This window comes from Prionailurus bengalensis, chromosome E2, assembly GCF_016509475.1.
Source record: "Prionailurus bengalensis isolate Pbe53 chromosome E2, Fcat_Pben_1.1_paternal_pri, whole genome shotgun sequence".
NCBI lineage: Eukaryota > Metazoa > Chordata > Mammalia > Carnivora > Felidae > Prionailurus > Prionailurus bengalensis.
Genome location: NC_057352.1, coordinates 14,362,505 through 14,382,879, shown reverse-complemented (window position 1 = coordinate 14,382,879; position 20,375 = coordinate 14,362,505). Strand labels below are relative to the sequence as shown.

The window sequence follows — 20,375 nt, the reverse complement described above, 5'->3', positions numbered from 1 at the left end:
CCACATACCCAAATCTTCCAGCTAACCCCACGGTTCTTCCAGCCTAGCGGGGGCGGGCAGGAGCGGTGACGAGGCACTTTTTGCAAGGAAGGGGAGGGGGAATGAACAGACCCCGGCATCCTGGTGCGGGAGCCCTTCGGCTTTGGGGGCGGGGGCGCGAGGCTGGGACCTGGGCGCGGTTCTGGCCGCCACTGCACCCCAGCTCCCACTCAATCCTGTGGGTTTGGCAAAGCAGCTGGCAGGGGCATTACGGCCCATTAGCAAAGGCGAGGTTGCTGGGAGCCGAGGGGAGGGAGCGAGGGGCCTGGGAGGTGGCCGGGGCGGGGGGGGGGGGGGGGGGGGACGGGGACAGGGAGGGCTGGCCTTCTCAGCTGCCATGGCCTTTTCGAGCAGGTGGTCAGCACGTGCGGGGGGAGGGGGGGCGGGCAAGTGGGAGGGAATGGGTAGAAGGAGGTTCCCGGCAACAGATGGCCCAGGCAGCGCTGGGGCTTTCAGACCAGAGGATGGGAGGGGGTTGGCCATCTGCACCTGGAGGCTGGCTGAGAGCTCCTCCCCACCCCCACCGCCACCCAGCGCAGAGAAAAGAGCCGGGAAGGGGAGCGCCACTTTTATTCTGACTGAAGTTTCAAACACCCTCCCTTACCCCCTCCCCAACACACAGAAAGGATGGAGCCCGGGAGAACGCAGCTCGTGGAGGGGTGAGGGCAGCAAAGGTGAGGGCTGCCTCTACCAGCCACCGCTCCTCCCCTTTCACTGGCCAGATCCGTGAGAGACCTGACCCAGAGGTGTGGGGCTCCCCATCTAGATGAGTCTGGATCTGCATGACTGGGTGCAGAGGGCCTAAGGCTCTTAAACGTTGGCAAAAATAAATTAATCCCTGGCGTAGAGTTCCTGGGTGCCCACACGGGAGTGGGAAGATCAGGATATGGGGGTGTGAAGTTGGGAGTTCCCTAGCTGGAGGTTTCCCCAGCCCGGAGGAAGGGAGCTAGGCAAGAACCGGGAAATCAGACCGGGTGGTCCCCAGGCCTGCAGGGGAATGGAAAGGAGGCATCACAGCAGTGGATGGCCTCCTTTGGGGCCAGAATCACAGGATGGAGGCCATCTAAAGGGTCTGACCCCAAGTCCCTTCTGGTCAGGAGGCTGCAGGCAGAGGCTAGGTCTGGCGACTGGCCCAATAGCGGTGGTAGGTGTCCTGGAAGAGGTCCCGGCAGGCGATGTGGGCGCGGAGGCGGGCGCAGGCCAGGAAGGCCCCTGCCAGCTTGCGGTGCAGGGCATAGGTCTCCTCCGGCGGTGGGCGCAGCCGGTGCTGCAGCAGCACAGGGATGAGGCCCTGCACTCGGCGGGCAGTGTCACCTGCCCCAAAGTCGTAGGGGCCCTGGGTGGCGAAGGGCTCCCCCAGGATCATCACTGCCTCCACGTGGGCATCCGAGAATGCCTATGGACAGGGAGAGCAAGAGACCCGCAGTGTGGCATACAGCCCCCCCACTTAACCCATCTCCCTCATAGTCTCAAGTATAAACACAAGCCACCTACTCCCTGAGGAGTGTTAAGTATCTGCCACTCCTTCCAGAACCTCTAGGCCTCCCCCAAATGGCTCTCTACTTCCTCTCAGAGCCTCCAACAGAAAAGTAGCCCTCAGTCCCTAGAACAGAGAAACAGCCTCCATTTCCCCACCCCCAGTACCCACTAGCAGTCCCCCACTCCCTCCTTCTAGAATAGATAAATGGGGCCCATTTCCCCAGGGTTTCTGTGTAGCCAAGTAGCCCTCATTCCCCCACTCCTCCCCAGAGCCCCCCAGTACAGATAAGCAGCTCCCTACCCACCCCCGCCCCCCAAGTGTTTCCCAACCTTGGTTTCAAAGCCTGTGAGGAATTTGAGGTCCCGGGATTTCTGCAGGACCCGGTCTCTGTCTCCATTGGCTGCTGCCATCACCACCTGGGAAATGGGTGTTCATCAGAAAGTCAAAGGCCAAGGGAGTGGAGTTCAAGGAGGGCTCTTGAAAACTGGAGATGAACCAGCTAGAAGCCTGGCCCTCCCTGTACCCACCTGTATTCTTGTCTACTTAAGCCCTCTCCCCTAGAAGCTGCTCCCTCCTCACCTTGCCCCTATCTATATCTCCCTCAAGACTGTTCCAGAACCTAGGGGTGGGGGTGGTCAGGGGTTCTACCCACCTGGCCTGGAACACAGTGCCTGCCTGGAAATTACCACAGTGAAACAGCCAGAGGGAAGTAAATGTCAAGTGCTATTTGTGGGTCCACACACTCAACTGGACAAGGATGTGACCATGACCCAGACCTGCATGTGAGGCTGCCATGGGGCCATCTCTGTCATTGCCTGGTTGTCTGTCTCCTACAGGGGCTTGGAGCCCCAAGAGAACAGGGATCCCGGTTGTGCTTAGTCCCATGTGGCACAAGGTCTGGCATTCAGGAGGTCCTTGGTGAACCTTTGTTTGGCAAATTAGTGTGCGGAGCTAGGCACCTTGCCAGACGTGAGTGCACGTGGGGAGAGCAGGAGTTGAGGGCGCGGACAGACAGAATCCAGAGCCAGCCTGCTTGGGCTCCATCCCAGCTACTTGCTGGCTGAGAGACTCTGGGCAAGTCGCTTTGCTCTGGGGCCTCCACTTTCTCATCTGTGAAGTGGGGATGATGAAAGTGTCTTCCTCATGGGTGGCTGCAGGGACAAAGGAGGTGGGATCTGTGGCGTGCTTAGCACTGAGCCTGCCTGTAGAAAGAGCCATAACCATGATGAGCTACCATTATTAAGAGGTGCATGTGAAGGTCCCTACTTCACAGAAAAGGACAAAGGCTGACTGGGGGAATAGCAAGGCGAGGAGTGGAAATCTGAACCACTTTCTCGGGAGGAAGGGGAATACGGAATTAAATGTGGCAGTTCTAGTCTGTCTCAGTCCCCCCTGCCCGAGCCTGTCTGGCCATCTGTCAGGGCTGTGGTCCTCAGGGACTGGTGTGACAGGGCTTTTTTAAACTGGAAAAGGCTGGAGAGACTGGAGGAGAGCCTTGCCAATAGCCCTGGGGGAGAACGGGGGGACACACAAGATGTCCCAACTACACAGAGAGAGGCCTCAGCTTTGTGCCTCCAGTGGCCTTGAGAGAGGGCCCAAGGGGCCTGTGTGTACATGTGTGTGTGTGGGGGGGGGGGATTACCAGCCCCTCCTTCCTGTCCTTATGTCACCAGTGGCCCCATCATCCTCTAGTCCCCAAGCCAGAGCCCTGGGTCTTGTCCTTTCTTCCCTGTCCTGGGCTCCCAGTCCCCAGTCTCCCAGGCTACCTGCTATTCTGAGGGAGTTTTCTAATTCTCTGTGCTTCCCTGCTCAAATCCCTTCCATGGGTCCCCATGGTACCTGGATTAAAGTTCAAGCTGCAAAGCATGGCTTTTCAGACCCAGAGTGATTTGGCCTCAGAGCTGGCTCCTACTCTGTCCTAACCTGCTGGCCCAGTCAGAAATGAACTTCCTTTTGGTCCTCTAGGACTTCCTATTGAAAGTGTGGTCCTGTACCAATAAGCTTTGACATCACCTGGGAGTGTGTTAGAAATGCAGCATCTTATGTCTGACTCCAGACCACAATTTGCATTTAATAGGATCATGCTGGTCGTGGGGGCTGTGGGGTTCTCATATACACTAAAGTTTGAGAAGCGCTGCTCTAGTGGGAGTATCCCTTCTCTCCTCTTGGCCTTTTTATGTTATCAGTCTGGAATACCCTCTTTGCCTCTTCCTGACTGGTCTCCTCATCCTTCAGGTTTCTTCTCTGAGGCCTCCTCCTCCAGGAAGCTCTCCCTGACCCCCTCGGCTGGCCCAGCCTCCCCCTCTGGGGTCCTACAGTCTCCTGTGCTTCCCCATTCCAGCCCTGACCACTCTGGGTCCTTACTGTCTGTTCCCCTCCTGGTCTGTGAGCTCTGTCAAGGTGGACAGTAGGTTGGATTGGTTGCTGTTGTCCCTGGGCCCAGAAGAGGGCTGGGCACAGGGGGAATTGTCAGAGAATATTTGGATTGATGACTAAATGAATAGAAGACCCAGGTCAAATGGCTAATCTCAACAAATAAATGAGATGCCTTGGAGGCAACGAGACGCCACCAGTAAGTGGGTGGGAAGGACGGGCAGCAGAAGTGAGGAAACGCTTCCTGAGGAGAGCTGTGCCCCCTCCCCCCGCCACGAGCAGCCTGCCAGAGAGGTATCTGAGTGTAAGGCTGAACACTAAGGCCTGAGACAGCCTGGGGTGTGGGGAGGTGGCAGGATGGCCACTGTGGGCCTCTTAGAAAGGGGCTGGACAGGGTTTGGGAGCCCGGGCTCTGGACCTAGGCTCCCTGAGTCTGGATCCCTAACTTCTTTGAGCTCCAGTAACTTCCTCTGTAAAGTGAGACTAAAAATGGTCCTGCCCCCACACACTATGATCAGGTGTCACATGTATAGCATCTAAAGCAGTGCCTGACATCATATTAAGGGCTTGGTATTTGTTAACCGTTACTATTACTTTTGATTTCTTAACTCCAGACATGATACTGCTCCTTCTCCCCCTCACCTCGGTAGTGGGCTTAAGGCTTGGCCCTTCAAAGACCCCAGAGTTGGGGGGACTCACCTCGATGTAATGGTCTGTGAATTCAGTCCCAAATTCCCGGCTTGCACCAAAGTCCAGCAGGGTCACCTGGGAATGGGAGATGGTAAAAGGGATGCTGGGAGTCCACCCCCCACCCCCACTGTCCATGGTGGAGGGTGGGGCACCCGGGTCCATTCCCACATCCTGCCTCTCCTCTCAAGAGTCCCCGTCTGGCTGCCTCCCTGGGTTCCTGGCTTTGGGCCCAGGCTTCCCATCCACCCCTGCATAAAACCTGAAGGGACATGGCTTTTATATTTCTGGTCCTACTTATTTTTATAATAACAGGTTTTAGGCATAGAAAGAAATCTAAAGAATAAAATACGTAGAAAAGTGAAATGAACACCCACAAATCCCACCACCCGGTTTAAAATATTAAATACCTCCCACGGCCCCCAGCCTGTCCTGTCCCCATCCTCTCCTCCAGGGCCACCACTTTCCTAAAGTTATTATTACTAAATTATTATTTACTGAAATTCCCATGTGTGAATTTCTATATTCTCTACATATTCGGGCATCTGTGAACAATAAATAGTAATGCTTTGTGTGTTTCAAAACTTCCTTCCTACTGGGGGCACCTGGGTGGCTCAGTCAGTTAAGCGTCCAGCTCTTGGTTTTGGCTCAGGTTATGATCTCACAGTTTGTGAGTTTGAGGCCTGTGTCCAGCTCTGCACTGTCAGTGCAGAGCCTGCTTGGGATTCTCTCTCTCCCTCTCTCTCTCTGCCTCTCCCCTTCTCGCTCTTTCTCTCAAAATAAATAAACATTTAAGAAAACTTCATACAAAGGGTATTTATGATAGGTGTCCTGCAGCTTATTCTTTGTGCCCAGCATGGTTTTGCAATGTATCCCCGTTGCTATGTGCAGCTCGAGCTCATTCATTTTTTTTTCACTACTGTGTTAGGACTTCGTTGTGTGAATATATCACAAGGCGTTTAGCTGGCTGATGGACACCATGGTTACTTCTGGGTTTGGCTATTAAAAACAGTGCCCCGTGGACACATGTGTAAGAGTTTCTTTAGGGCAGCAGGGTTCACACTATTGATCACAACCCACAGTAAGAAATACAGATCATATTGGACACCAGTGCCCATGCACACACAAATATAAGGTCAAACAAAAGCATCCTGAAATACTCTGGATCCCTCCCATCTGTGACACACTGATATTCTCTACTCTATGGCTTTAAAACAAAAAAATGCTGTTAGGGGCACCTGGGTGGCTCAGCATCCAATTCTTGATTTCAGCTCAGGTCATGATCTCACAGTTGTAGGATCGAGCCCTATGTTGGGCTCTACACTGGGCGTGGAGCCTGCTTGCAATTTTCTCTTTCCCCCTCTCTCTGCCCCTCCCCCACTTGTTCTCTCTCTCTTCACGCTCTCTCTCTCTCTCTCAAAAAAAAATAAAAAAAAGATGTTGAGACCCAGTAAACTGATGTTACGACTCCTATCACACCCCCTTACCTGCAGTTAGAAAAATACTTCCAAGCAGTTTGAGCCTAGGAGGGATACAGGGTATCTGTGCACTTGGGGGGGGAGGAGGTGTCAGGGGACTGAGGCTGGAGACTCAGTGGGGCCACATCACACTCAGCAGAAGGCTCAGACTTGATCTTGAGGCGGCTGGCGAGCTGCAGAAGGGACAGCTTGGCCAGATTTGTTTTTTAGAAAGATCCCTCTGGGGACAGAATGGGTACAGACGACTTTGGAAAGCCATCTGGCAGCCAGGCACGCTAAGTCTTTCAGCCCAGACCCTCGGCCACCCTGTGTCCCCTGCTAGGAACACTCTTTGCTGCTCTTCAGGTGGCCCTCCCCTTCTCATCTTTCTGGTGTCAGCCTGAATGGCACTGCCTTTGAGAAGCCTTCCTTGACCTGGCCTACGCCGTGCTGAGTCAGCCACTTTCCCTGGCTTCCCCCAGCCCCCTGTGCTTCCCCATCACTGCCACTCTGGCCCACGTTTCGCCATCATGGTACTGACTACTCAGTCAATCACTGTCTGGTCATGGGTCCCTCTGCTGTTCTGGGAACTCTGAGAAGGGCAAGGATCAGAGTTGTCTTGGCATCACTGTCAAGAGGCAGTAGACGCTTGGCGCGTTCTAAGTGAATGACAAGCGCGGCAGTGATGATGAACAGCCTTCCGTAAGCGGTGCCACTGGGCAACCACTGCCTTGCGGAGATTCCGTTTCCCAGCAGCCCTTGCACTTAGACAGGCTGCGTGACCAGTTCTTATCAATGGAATGGTATAGGGAATGATGGGCCACGTCTGGCCAAAGCAGTTAGGCAGGGCGCTACCCTCTTAGCTTCTCTTTCCCCTTTCACTGGAAGGAGAGCATGGCAAGGCCTAAGGGCATGGCACAATCACAGAAGGGAAGGTGCCTGGGTCCCTGAACCACTGTGCGGAGGACGGCCACTCCGGCCTGTTATGTGGGTAATAACTACTATTGTGTTGAGTACTGAAATGATCGGGAACTGTGTGTTACAGCAGCTCATGGACCCTGATACACATCCTAGGGAACCAACCTGGTGGCTAGAGGCATCGTACAGGAAGTTGGCCCAGTTGGGGTCTGTCTGCATGAATCGGAATTCAAACAGCTCCCGCAGACACAGCCTCAGGAGCTGGAAGCAGATCTGGAGTGGGGAGGAGTAACAGACATCACAGAGTCGGCCCCTGTAAAGCTCTTTCTGACCGGAGAGGGAGGACTACGTGTCTAGCCAGCCCTGCCAGCACTGACCTGGGGCAGTGCCCTCCCTACTGTCCCCTCAAGACCACATACCTGGTTCCGGATGTCCTGGCTTAAGCCCTGGCACTGGTCCAGGGGGACCCCTCCAGCCAGTTCCATGCCCAGCACCCGCGTTGTGCACAGCTCCTCAATCACAGCTGGCACTCGGAAGAAAGGGTCACCTGCCAACAACTGCCTGGGACAGAAGGGAAGGGAAGGGACGGGACTTCATCCTTCAGGCCCCTGGGGCCCAGCTTGAGGCCTCCTCCTCTTCCTCCTCAAGAGGTGCTCCATGAACAGCTTATGTCTTGCCTTCCCTCCTGCCCTCCTCTTGCCTGTCTGTCCTGAGTGATGGACGAGGTGACGTTCACTCAGATATTTCATTCATTCACTCATTCACCAAATATCTCCATGGTGCCTACTCTGAGTCTACCCCTAAGCTGGATGCTGCTGGAGCCCCAGTTACTGCTTCCCTACCGAAAACACCTCTATGACTTCTGGTTGCCCCAGGATGAGTTCAATACACTAAGCTTGATGAGCATTACTTCTTCATCAATTTATTAATTAATCCATCCAAAAAGAAGTCGCCGATATACAAATCTCCAAGTCCATAGTGATACTCATCGGCAAGTCCTTGGGGTCATTACTCTGAGCGCTGGTTAATACTCTGACTCCTTCTTGGTATCTGTCCCTGTGCTGGACGAGGCTGAGTGCCAGAGGGGTGGATGAGCTCTGGGCCTGCCCCTTGGACACCAGAGACTCTAACAAATATACAAACAGGCCGATAATCGACTGAGGTAAGTGTGTCAACGTAAGATTTGGGAGGCAAAGATTATGAGCAAGACTCGTGGTTGGGACCAGTGGGAGGGCTGGGCGGGGGGTGGTGCAGGGGGGCAAGGAGGTCGTGAAGGCCAGGGGAACGATGTGGGTTTTATTCTAAGGGTACTGAGAAGGGGGCTTCCAGATCTCACAGACGAGTGCTCTTGCCCAGCCCACTTCATCCTGTCCGCTTCAAGGCCCCCGGCTTTGACGCTTGTATTTTTGTCCCTGTTATAAAATATTCGGTATTTGAGCCACTCCTGCTGGGCTGATTAAAGCACAATCCCCTTTTTCCTTCACTCCCCTATGAGGAGGATGCTGTCCCAAGCATGCGGATTTCAGCCACCCAGGCTGCTAAGGGCTGACCTGGGACTGAATCCCACATCCGAGTCCAGGGCCCATGCCCCTAGTCACTGTCTTCTACTGCCCCTTCTCTTGCTCCGTATCTACAGACCTTGGCTCAATAAACCCGTGGGCCATGCTGTGGAGGGTCTCACCGAATGTATTTTAACTGCTGCACATCACGATGCTTCTAAGATACCACCACATGGTTCCCCGTAGCTCGTTCATTGATTTTCGCTGCTGTATGATATTCCGCTGATGGATTATGCCTTCATTTATTTATCTGCCCTGCTAGATGAACTTGGTAGATTTGGGTTGTGTCCACTTTGGGGCTATTGCTGCTCTGAGCATTCTGGAAAAGGCTGACGGTATACACAAGCCCAAGGGGCCCTGGAGCATTTATTTAGCAAGGAGGGCAATTATGGGGTTGTATGGGAATACTGAGCCTTGATGATGCCAAACTGAATGCTTATCTCAATTTCTCTCCCTGCCCACGGTATGTAAGGGTTGGCCTGGAGCCCTGTCCTCTCTCACTCGCATCACTGTCAGACTGCTTATTCTTTGTCCAGCGGAATGACGGTATCTCGCGGCATGACTAAGTGCCTGTCGACAAGTCCTTCTCCCTCCTCAGACTCCATGTGGTTATGCGTCCCATTCGACAGATGAGAAAAGCGACAGAGAGAGGAAGTGGCGTGCCCAAGCTCCCAGAGGACCCAGGGGGTAAATCAAGGCAGGGGTGAGGGAGAGATGGATGAGCAAGTGAAGAGAATAAAGAGTTTGCAGGTCCCACCCCAGGGTTCCAGCTGCCAGCAGCTGGGGGGTGGGATATCCATTTCCCTCTCCTTCTGGGAGGGAAGCAAGGGGTCCCGGGGCTGGGGGGGGAGGCGGCGGGGCAGGGACGCAGGGGGCTCAGCTCACCTGAAGTTCTGGGCACAAGCCGCCTCACGGCGGTAGTCACACTCCCAGGCCAGCTCCTGCTGCAAGGCCTGCAGGCTTTGCTCAGCAAACAGGCCTGAGGGGGCAGCCGTGTCAGCCAGGGCAGGCCACGGCCTGTCCCCGCCATGACAGCCACCCCCAGGCTTCCACTCAGGGACGTTTTCTCTCGCTGTCCGTTTGTCTCTCGAAGCCCCTCATGCCTTTTACCACGTCGCCTGTCCACACACCTGCCGTCCGGCCCTCACACGGGCCTCTTCTGAAGTCTCTCCTGGGGCCTCTCCCACAGGCTTGTGTACCAGTCCCCAGGCGTCTCTTCTATGGTCACACACACCACCTACTCTCTCTTTTTCATAGCCTCTCACGCCGTTCTCACGGCCTCGAAATCTTGTGTCCAGGACACTCTCTCTCTCTCTCTCTCTCTCTCTCACACACACACACGCACGCGTGCAAGAGGTCCTGCTTACACTCCCTTCCTGCTTCTGTGCCTCTTTTCCAGACCTCCAGTCCCTCTCTGGGCACCCTGTGTGTCTGTTTCTGACTTTCAGCATAGCCTTCTGTCTCTGGTTGTGTCAGAATCTCTAAGTTTGTCTTTTTCTCACACACTCAGGTTCTCTGGGCTCTCCCTGCCTTGGTGTCCCTTCTGTCTCAAACGCGTGGACTTACACATTCGCCCACACTCACACCCTGCCCCCGAGCCCCACTCTCTCCCTTCAGGGTGTCCCCACCGCAGCCAGGGCTGGAGTGCCGCCTCACCCTCGGGCAGGGCCACACTCATCTTCAGCACTGCCAGCAGGTTCTGGATATCACTCTGGATGCTCTGGGCAACACCTGGGTACTGCGAGCAGGAGCAGGGAGGGACGGAGAGCAGGGGTCACTCCTCCGGGACAGCGGGGTGCCCACCCCTGCCCTGCCTCTCTCCTCACCTGGATCTTCACGGCCACCTCTGTCCCATCCCTCAGCATGCCCTGGTGCACCTGCCCGATAGAGGCAGCAGCAAAGGGCACCTCCTCCAAAGAGGCCACCTTGGCCTGCCAGTCCCTGCCCAGCTCCTCTTCGAGAACTCTCTGGGGACAGTGGCCAAAAGAAACAACCATCATCACTGTTGTGGGCAATGGAGTTCACTCTGTGCTGAGCGCTTTATGTGTTAATAATCCCGTTCACCCCATGCTGGCCTCTGGGCTAAGCTCCTGGCTACTACCCAACTTTACAGATGAGGAAACCGAGGCTAAGTCTTTTGGCAAAGGTGACAAGCCAGGTGCTGGCAGACCGAGAGACCCGGCCTGAACCTGTACTCCTGAGGCCATGTGGGCTATTGTGGGGATTGCTATTATGTAAAGTCAAGAGTGATAATAATCCTTCATTATACTCCTATATTGTATCATCAACTCAAGGTTAATGTGATAAAGAAGAAGGGGCGCCTGGATGGCTCAGTCGGTTGAGTGTCGGACTTCGGCTCAGGTCATGATCTCATGGCTTGTGAGTTCGAGCCCCATGTTGGGCTGCGTGCCGACAGCTCAGACAGAGCCTGGAGCCTGCTTCAGATTCTGTGTCTTCCTCTCTCTCTGCCCTTCCCCTGCTCGCACTCTGTCTCTCTCAAAGATAAAAGAAAAACATAACGTGACAAAGAACTAAGGGGCACCTGGGTGGCTCAGACAGTTAAGCATCTGACTCTTGGTTTCGGCTCAGATCAGGATCTCACGGTTTGTGAGTCTGAGCCCTGCATAGGAGGCTGTCAGTGCGGAGCCTGCTTGGGATCCTCTTTCTCTCTCTCTACCCCTCCCCAGCTTGTGCTCTCTTCTCTCTCTCTCTCTCTCCCTCTCAAAAATAAATAAATAGGGGCGCCTGGGTGGCTCAGTCGGTAAGCGGCCAACTTCGGCTCAGGTCGTGATCCTGCAATTCATGGGTTCGAGCTCTACATCAGGCTCTGTGCTGACAGCTCGATTCTGTGTCTCTCTCTCTCTGCCCCTCTCCCATTCATGCTCTGTCTCTCTCTCAAAAATAAATAAAACCTTAAAGGGGCACCTGGGTGGCTTAGTTGGCTGAGCATCCTACTTCGGATCTTGCAGTTCATGAGTTCAAGCCCTGTGTCTACGGACAGCTCCGAGCCTGGAGCCTGCTTTGGATTCTGTGTCTCCCTCTCTCTCTGCCCTTCCCCTACTCACGCTCTGTCTCTCTCTCTCTCAATAACAAATAAACATTAAAAAATTTTTTTTAATTAAAAAAATGAAAATAATAATAAATAAACTTAAAGAAAAAAAAAAGAGCTAAAATTTACAGAGGGCTTCCCGTGAGCCGGGTCCTATCCAGAGTGGCTCGGAGACGGGCAGTAATACCCAGGGTCACGTGGTGAGTGAGCAGAACAGAGATCAGAAGGAAGGGAGGCAGCTGGATCCAGATTCCACACCCTTAGCCAGTTATTAGAAGAACAGCTCGTGTCTTGGGCACTTACTCAGTGCCAGGCACTGTGCCAACCTATTTACAGACATGATCTCCTTTAATTAAAAAACCAGTACTAATAACAGTTAGAACTGGCATGTCACTTACCGTGTGCCAGGGGCCCTTTCTAAGTGCTTTACCTATACTGATTTATGTAACCCTATGATGTGGGTGTTGCCATCACCACCGCCATTTCACAGATGAGGTAACTGAGGCACAGAGAGGTCAGGCCACATGTCTGAGATCACACAGGCGGTACATGGCAGAGCCAGGATTTGAACTCACAACGTCTGGCCCCCAACCACGGCACATCCCTGCCTCTTTAGGAGCCGTGACAGAGCCCTGAGCCTGCCAGGGACTGGACCAAGCGCCCTGCACCACTCTCTCATTTAGTCCCCTCAGCGATCCTCTGAGATGTGTTTTAGTGGCCCCCATTTTACAGACAGAGAAACTGAGGCTCAGAGTCAGTCAGGGAGTAGCGCCATGAAGCCAGGAGGGTCAGGCGGGTGGAGCATGCCTCCCTCACCAGCCCTCCCCGACCGGGCACTCACCAGCATCTGCCAGCGGGGCATGAAGTCGGCGCTCTGGCGGACCCGCTCGAAGATGCGCTGAAGCTGGGGGCTGATGAAGCTGTTGTCTTGGGAGACAGGGGGACAAGGGGAAGCGGTGAGGGAGGAGGCAAGGGAGGGGCCCCCGTGGGAGTGGCTGAAGTTGGTGCTTGTTGGTGTGGGGGGGTGGGGGAGACGTGAGGTCAAGGGTCAGGAGTTGAGGCTCACGCTGTACCCTGGATGCTGAGCATTTGGCCAACCTTGAGGGCGGCCCCCCGAACTGTACACAAGGTCTGCACGATCCGCTCGGCATTGGCCTCTGACAGGAAGGGACTGGAGCCTGGCCGGGTGCCGCTCTCTGTGGGGCAGAGAATAATCATTTGTGTCACAAGCACAAAAATAATCATTGTAGCACTACCGCATAATCCCCAGAATGGCTAAAATGAAAAAGGCAATGCCAAGTGCTGGCGGGGATGAGGAGCGGCCTAAACACCCACACTGCTGATGAGTGTCGTGGCACGGGCCCTCTGGGAAGTTTCCAGTAGAGCATACACCTATACCTGGTGTAACTTCTCTCCTGGGTATGTACCCAAGACAAATGCATGTGTGAGTCCGGGGAGTCCTAGAAGGTTCCCAAAGAGCACTCCTCAGAACAGTCCCCCACTGGAAACAACCCAAGCGACAGTCCATTGCATGAGCAAAGGCATGTTGGAAACAGTCACAAAGTGACTGCTACAGCATTGAATGAACAGCCTGCGTCAACTCACAGTGACACAGAGGCATCCCTCCAACAGAACGTTGAGCCAAAGCGGCCAGACACATGTGAGAATACGTTGTCCGGTTCCGTTGGTCTAAAGAGCAAAAACAGTCAAAACTAATCTTGGGGGTCAGAAGCCAAGAGGGTGGTTTCCCCTGGAAGGAGAAGTGGCCAAGAGCGGGCAGATAGGAGCTTCCAGAGAATGAGAGGAAGTGATTCTCAAAGTGCGGTTCTAGGAACCCTGAGGGCCCCTGAGACGCTTCAAGGAGGCTCTGTGAGATCAAAACTACTTTCATAATAATATTAATGTTATTTGCCCCTTTTTATTCTCATTCTCCCATAAGTGTTCGGTGGAGTTTTCCAGAACCTCCATGACCGGTGATGATGCCATTTTTTTTTTGTAATTTTTTTTTAACATTTATTTATTTTTGAGACAGAGAGAGAGACAGCATGAACAGGGGAGGGTCAGAGAAAGAGGGAAACACAGAATCTGAAACAGGCTCCAGGCTCTGAGCTGTCAGCCCAGAGCCCGATGCAGGGCTCGAACTCACGGACCGCGAGATCATGACCTGAGCTGGATCATGACTGAGCCACCCAGGCGCCCCGATGCCATTTTTTTTTTTAAGAGAGAGAGAGAGCACAAGCAGGAGAGAGAGAGAGAGAGAGAGAGAGAGAGAGAGAGAGAGAGAGAGAATCTCAAGGAGGCTCCACACTATGTGTGGACGCGTGTGGAGCCTGACGCGGGGCTCAATCTCACGACTGTGAGATCATGACCTGAGCTGAAATCAAGAGTTGGACGCTTAATTTACTGAGCCACCCAGGAGCACCGATGCCATTGTTCTGACAGCTGATGGAATGTGTGTGTGTATTCTTGTGTTTTAAAATGTTCTGTTTTAATCTCTAATGCAGTAAATACCCATAAATACAACGCAAAAATATAATCCATAAAAGGGTCTTTGGGGTCCTCATTCTATTTTTTAACAGATTGAGATATAATTTACCAACTGTGCAATTCACCTCTTTAAGGTATACAGTTCAATGGCTTCTAATATATTCAGGGCTGTACAACTATTACCACAAGCAATTTTGGAACATTTTCACACTCCAAAGAGAAACCCCATATCTATTAGCAGTCACCCCCCCCCCCCCCGCATTTCTCCCAACCGCCTCCCTCTGAGCCCCTGGAAACCATCAATTTGCTGTCTCTATGGATTTACTTATTCTGTACACTTCATATGGATGGGCTCACACAATATGTGATCTGTTGTGTCTGGCTTCTTTCACTTAAGATAGTTTTAAGATTCATTCACATCATAGCATGGATCAGTACTTCATTCCTTTTTACAGTCGAATCATATCCCATTGTATGAATATAACACATTTTGTTTATCTATTCCTAAATTGTAAGGGTGTGCAGACTCCTGAGACCAAAAAGTTTGAGAACTGCTGCCTTAGGGTTTCTTGCTCTGTGGAAGCAGATGTATCCACTTTGTGAAAATGAACCAAGCTTCGCTCTTAGGATACGTGCACAGCTCCACATATAAATTATACGATTACTCAATAAAGCATTTATTTATTCATTTTTTAAAATTAATGTTTATTTATTTTGAAGGAGAGAGAGACAGACCGTGAGCAGGGGAGGGGCAGAGAGACAGGGAGACACAGAATCCGAGGCAGGCTCCGGGCTCTGAGCTGTCAGCACAAAGCCCGAGGCAGGGCTCGAACTCACAAGCTGTGAGATCATAGCTTAAGCTGAAGCCAGACGCTCAACCAACTGAGCCACCCAGGCACCCCAATAAAGCATATATTAAGCTTTTATTTATTTGATAAAAAAAAAATGTACTGAGCTCTTTCCCTAGCTAGGGCTTGCCCTGTGCCAGGCAGAATTCCAAGTGTGTCTGTGGATTCTTTGGCTCAGTCCCCACAATCAGCTCAGGAAATAAGAACTACCAATGCCTTGGGGCACCTGGGTGGCTCAGTCAGTTAAGCGTCCAACCTCAGCTCAGGTCATGATCTTATGGTTCATGGGTTCAAGCCCTGCATCAGGCTCTGTGTTGACAGCTTAGAGCCTGGAGCCTGCTTTGGATTCTCTGTCTCCCTCTCTCTCTCTCTCTGCCCCTTCCCCACTCTTGCGTGCTCTCTCTCTCTCTCTCTCTCTCTCTCTCTCCGCCCCCCCCCCCGCCCCTCTCTCTCACAAATGAAAAATAAACATTAAGGAAAAAAAAAAACAGACAACTACCAATGCCTTAATTTTCAAGGTGAGGAAGCAAGACATTCAGAGAGGTACAGTGCCTGGCCCTGGGTCACACAGCACAGAAGTGGCAGAACAGCGTGTAGACTCAGTATGGCCTTACCTAAAGCCTAATCCTCCACTTATACACGACTTTCTATTTTGAAAAAATCCAAACGAACAGAAAAGTTGCACACACAGTATAATGGACACCTGCACACCCAGTTCAAACTTTTCACGTTCTGCCTCACCTGCATAATTTGTGTGTGTGTGTGTGTGTGTGTGTGCCCACTCAGTTTTTGCAGATCATTTACATGTAGCTGTACTCAACCTGTGCTAAAAGTAAGGATATTCCCCTACACAATCACAGTGCCATAATCACGCCTAAGAAAATGAACACTAATTCTCTAATATCTCTAATACCCCTATTCAGATTTTCCCATTTGTCCCCAAAAGTCTTCGATAGTAACTTTTCTCAAACTGACATGCAATTATGGGTCACACATTTCATTTGTCAGTTCTTGTGGCCTTAGTCCCTTTTTAATCCAGAATATCTACCCCCATTTTTGTTTCCAGACATTGATTTGTTGGTGGAATCTTAGCCACCAGTGCTAATTTCAACACCTCTCTTTCTATCTGTTGACCACAGGCCCCCTGACACTCCTATTTTTCTCACATGATATACTTCTCCCCATCATGACCCTGAAAGCGTCTTCACAATGACCCGAAGAGGTGGGTACATCATCATCATTGACATCATCCATTGTCCAGAGGAGGAAACTGGGGCTCAGAGAGGTGAAGCCACTTGTGTCAGGTCACACAGCAAGGTCAAGGTCTGAACCAGGCAGTTGGTTCACTCACCTGATGGTAGATGTCCTCCTGGCAGGGACTTCTTGGCCACCTCAGCCAGCACTCCCAATCCCAGGCCGACAGCCAGTCCTGGGGAGTAAGAGAGAAGGTTGGGTACCTGCTTGCCCCGGGCTTCTCCCCCGACCCCCTGTCTGTGCTCAGCCTCTCCCTAAGCAAGCTGTCTCCCAGCTTTCTGTTGGCAACTCTTTGTCTGTCTTTGTCCCCAACTCAGTCTCTTACCCACTCTCTCCCTGCCTGGGGTTCCCTTCAAGGTACAGCTGCCTCTTTCCCTACCCCTCTCTCCACGTCTATCTACGGGGTCAGCAGTTCTCACCCCTGGCTGCACATCCCAGTCACGTGAGGAGCTTTGGCAAATATAATGCCCATTATCATGGCCTGAGATGATCCTTGGAATTCATGTGTGTGTGTGTGTGTGTGTATACATATACACACACATATATAGTTTAAAAATGTTTTATTTATTTTTGAGAGAGGCAGAGACACAGAGTTAAAGTGGAGGAGGGGCAAAAAGAGGGAGACAGAGAATCCAAAGCAGGCTCCAGGTTCCCAGCTGTCAGCTCAGAGTCTGACACGGGGCTCAAACTCACCAACCATGCGATCGTGACCTGAGCTGAACACCTGAGCTGACACCTAACTGACTGAGCCACCCAGGTGCTCTCATATATATTTTTTAAGCATCCTGGATGATTCTAAGCAGCCAAGAGTAAGAAGGCCCCCAAACGATCCCCCTGAGTCTCTCTGTCTTCCTATGACTCCCGTTTCTCTGTCCACACTTCATCTTCTTCGTGCCTCTCCTTGTCTAAGTTGGTTTTTCTCCATCTCTCTCCCTCCACATGTACCTCCACATGGTACATTTGTTTTGGCCTCTTTGTCTCTGTCCCTTCTTTTGATGTTATCTCTCAGCCTTTGATTTCCTCTGCCTCCTCTGTCTCCTTGTCCCTAAAGGCATCTTGAGTCTACCTGCCTCTTGCACTATCCCCATTTCTGTAAATAATTGAACTGGCATTTTCTGAGCACTTGCTACCTGCCAGGAACCATTCCTAGCACCTTCTATGCATTGCCTCATCTTGTCCTCACACCTGCGTGAGATAAGTTTCACAGAAAAGCTTCCATTTTACAGAAAAGGAAATCGAGTCTCAGAGAAGTGAAGTAACCCGTCCAGAGTCACAAAGCGAGGATGTAGCAGAATCAACCCCTTGAACCTTGAGCCTGGCATCAAAGCTCTAACCAGTGCATCTGACTCCCTCTTTAGACTGTGAATCAGTATCTTTAAAACTTGAACCATCATCCATACTAAAGAAGACACCTGCATTATAACAGTAGGTATGTATACATACATACATATATATGGTATGTATATAAATATATGATACATATATAATATAATATAAATGTATGTTATATATACAATATATGTAATGTTTCATGAAACGAAAATTTCCTTTACATGTGCACCCACATATTCCATTCTATTCTTTTGGATGCTGGCTGCAATCCATTGAATTATTTCATGCAGATCGTGACCTGAAGTTTGAACAATCCTGCTGTATGACATAGGGTCAAGTCACTTCTCTTCCCTTTGCCTCCATTTCCTCATCTACAGAATGGAAACTAACACTCATCACTTCTGTGCCGAGATCGAGTGCACATGGGGGCCTTGCACATTCAAGCTCTCAATAAATGTTACCTTCCTTTCTATTTCTCTTAGTTTTGCAAGCGTTTGCCTTCCTTCCCTTTCCATCTCTTACTCCTCTTCCTGTCTCTGATTCACCCTCTCCCTTACTTCATTCTATAAATGTGGCCTCCTCTGTTCTAGGTCACAATTTCCCACAGTCACACCTACCCCCAAAGTTGGCCAAGCGGCTGATGCGGGAAGCGGGCACCTTGCGTTCTCGAGAGCGGTCGCTCAGCTGGGAAATGGGGAGAAAGTCTGAGAGTGGGAAGGTGCCCAGGGAGTCCAACCAACCTGCCGCCATACCCTTCCCCAAGCTTGGGAGGCCAGCTGCCTTCAAGGGGTGTTGCTGGGTAGGTGGGAGACAATGATACCTGGGGCCGGGGTGTCTTCCTGATCCGAGTCTCCCGTGCCCTGCGAATGTCCTCCTCACCCAGGCCTCTGCTAGGCCCACCCTTATGGAACATTTGGGCCCAAGAACCCCCACATGGCCCCTGCAAGAAAAGTGGATATTGGTAAGGAGTGGAGGACACGGGATCCTGGCCCTTTTGGACCCCTCCCTGTTATTTTACCCCCTTGGGCCTCCCTCAGCCTCTTCCGCCTAGGAGCACCCCCCCCCCGCCCCCAGTCTCTTACCCACCAGTGGGGCCCAGGCCCCAGGGCCCCACAAGGCTGACCAACAGTCCGGCCCAGTTGTCCACAAGTCCCCCGCAGTAAGCCCCCCACCTCCAGCCACATCGCCTGGGGGAGAACAGGAGGGATTATTCGGGTAGGAGTTGGCACTGCCCTCCTTGCTTTGCCTTGTCTTTGCCAAGCCCTCACATTCCTCTGTGTCCACCCTAATAGTCCCGCCCACCAAAGATTTCCTCTCCAGTCAATAATTCCCCGAATTTCTCCTGGTTCCCTCTCTGGTTGCTAGGAACCCATAGCTCTTCCTGCGCACCTCCGAAAACCCACTTTCGCCCTGTCCCACTCCCCGCCGTTGCTAGGGTCCTCCCCGGTTGCTAGACACCCACAGACCCTCCAGGGCTACCTCTCCACTCCTCTGGCCCCCCTCTTGCTAGGCACCGCCTTCCTCTCTGTTGCTAGGCACTCACAATTCCTGCCCCCCACCCCCGTCCATTACTGGGCACCTCCCCCCGTTGCTAAGCACCCACTGTTCCTTGGATCCGGGTCCACTACGCGCCGGGGCCTCTTGCGCTTCCGGGAATCTCCGCACGCCCGCCCACTCCGGCCAGCTAGCCAATGGCGGAGCAGCAACTCACTGACTGGCACGTAGAACACCCCGCTGTGCGTGAGGGGCGGGGCCTAAGGGTGGGCGTTGGGGCCTGCTGGGGATTGTCGCTGTACCGCAGGAAGGCGCACGTGCCATTTCGTGCTCTTCCGCTCACCTGAGTGCCGTGTGCTTGGCAGACCTTTCTCTTCCCCACACCGTCTTTTTTGCAAACATCCTTTACAAACTCCGCATCTCTGCTCTGCACGAACGTCTTGCCAATGTCCCTTCTTATTTTTGCCCCTAGCAGGCTGGATGTCTCCTTTGAACGCGTCCTCCCAGCAAACATTTCCCTTGCCCTGGGAGCCCCTCCACTTTGCCTCTGCTTCAAACACCCACAACCTGGCACCCAGCCTCTTCCCTTGCACAGATAAACCCCATGCCTTGCTTGCCAACTGTCTCTCTCTCATACTCTCAACTCTCCTGTGTACATAACCCCCCTCATGCTCAGCCCCTTGCACACTGGGCCCCTGTTCTCTCATACACCCTGCTCTCTCCGCTCCCCGCCCACCTGCGGGATGGTGTGAGTGGGGGCCCTCTGTTTCCTGTAGGCCTGACATTTCCCAGAACACACTCAGCCAAGATTCCCAGTGCTGAGTCAGGAGCCCTGGCATCCCAGAAAACCAGCTTCCAGTCCATCTGGGTGTGTGTTGGGGGGTGGGGATGGGGATACAGGCAGGCTTAAAGCCTGCCCCCCACCCCCCCAACAGGCTGACTCACCCCTCCTCACAGTCTGGAATAGAAGCAGCTGGCTGGGGCATCTCTCCCACGGCTGGGAGAAGGAGCGATGTGACTCTTCCCTCACAGAACCCTCCCCTCCCACTCTCTAACCCCTCTTGTCGGGAATCAGACCTCCCTGTCTCTGTGCCTGTGCTATGTGAGCCCTCTTTCTGGACTTCATCTTCCCAGCCTATATGATTTGTCAGGGGGATCCTGCTATGATTTTTCACTGGTCTGTGAAGAGATGACTCATTTTAGAGCCCTGGGCCTGTGCCCGATGCCCCACCCCCAGATGACTCATTTTCAAGACAAAACACCCCCATCACCTTCCAGACCTAAGGGTCTGACTCAGGAGCTGGGTGACAGCTCACCCTTGGGGGCAAAAATACATAAAAAGTACCTATGACAATAACTAACCCCACAGGACCGTGGCTGATAGTGTGAAGTCCGGTG

General features: G+C 52.7%; 1 protein-coding gene and 1 long non-coding RNA gene across 4 annotated transcripts; both read right to left on the bottom strand.

Moving 5' to 3' along the window:
- Positions 1-592: 592 nt before the first annotated feature.
- On the bottom strand, positions 593-19,153 carry COQ8B (coenzyme Q8B). Of its 3 annotated transcripts, none has more exons than XM_043598871.1 (15): positions 19,087-19,152; positions 18,566-18,670; positions 18,304-18,423; positions 18,101-18,167; positions 16,249-16,326; positions 12,636-12,758; positions 12,404-12,489; positions 10,340-10,480; positions 10,170-10,251; positions 9,399-9,492; positions 7,374-7,515; positions 7,120-7,227; positions 4,592-4,657; positions 1,849-1,935; positions 593-1,435 (listed from the first exon to the last, which is right to left on the bottom strand). In XM_043598871.1, exons 2-15 carry the CDS (start codon positions 18,665-18,667, stop codon positions 1,154-1,156), a joined length of 1,578 nt encoding a protein of 525 aa, XP_043454806.1. In that variant the 5' UTR covers positions 18,668-18,670; positions 19,087-19,152; the 3' UTR covers positions 593-1,153. The 3 variants fall into 3 exon arrangements, 2 of the variants coding, with proteins under 2 accessions (XP_043454806.1, XP_043454807.1); XR_006300089.1 differs by lacking the exon at positions 593-1,435 and adding an exon at positions 2,479-2,721; XM_043598872.1 differs by lacking the exons at positions 593-1,435; positions 1,849-1,935 and adding an exon at positions 6,067-6,230 and having other exon boundaries at positions 19,087-19,153.
- Positions 8,231-9,392, bottom strand: LOC122494031. The gene is made up of 2 exons (XR_006300090.1): positions 8,636-9,392; positions 8,231-8,366 (listed from the first exon to the last, which is right to left on the bottom strand). It is a non-coding gene; the product is annotated as an uncharacterized LOC122494031 (long non-coding RNA).
- Positions 19,154-20,375: the final 1,222 nt, after the last annotated feature.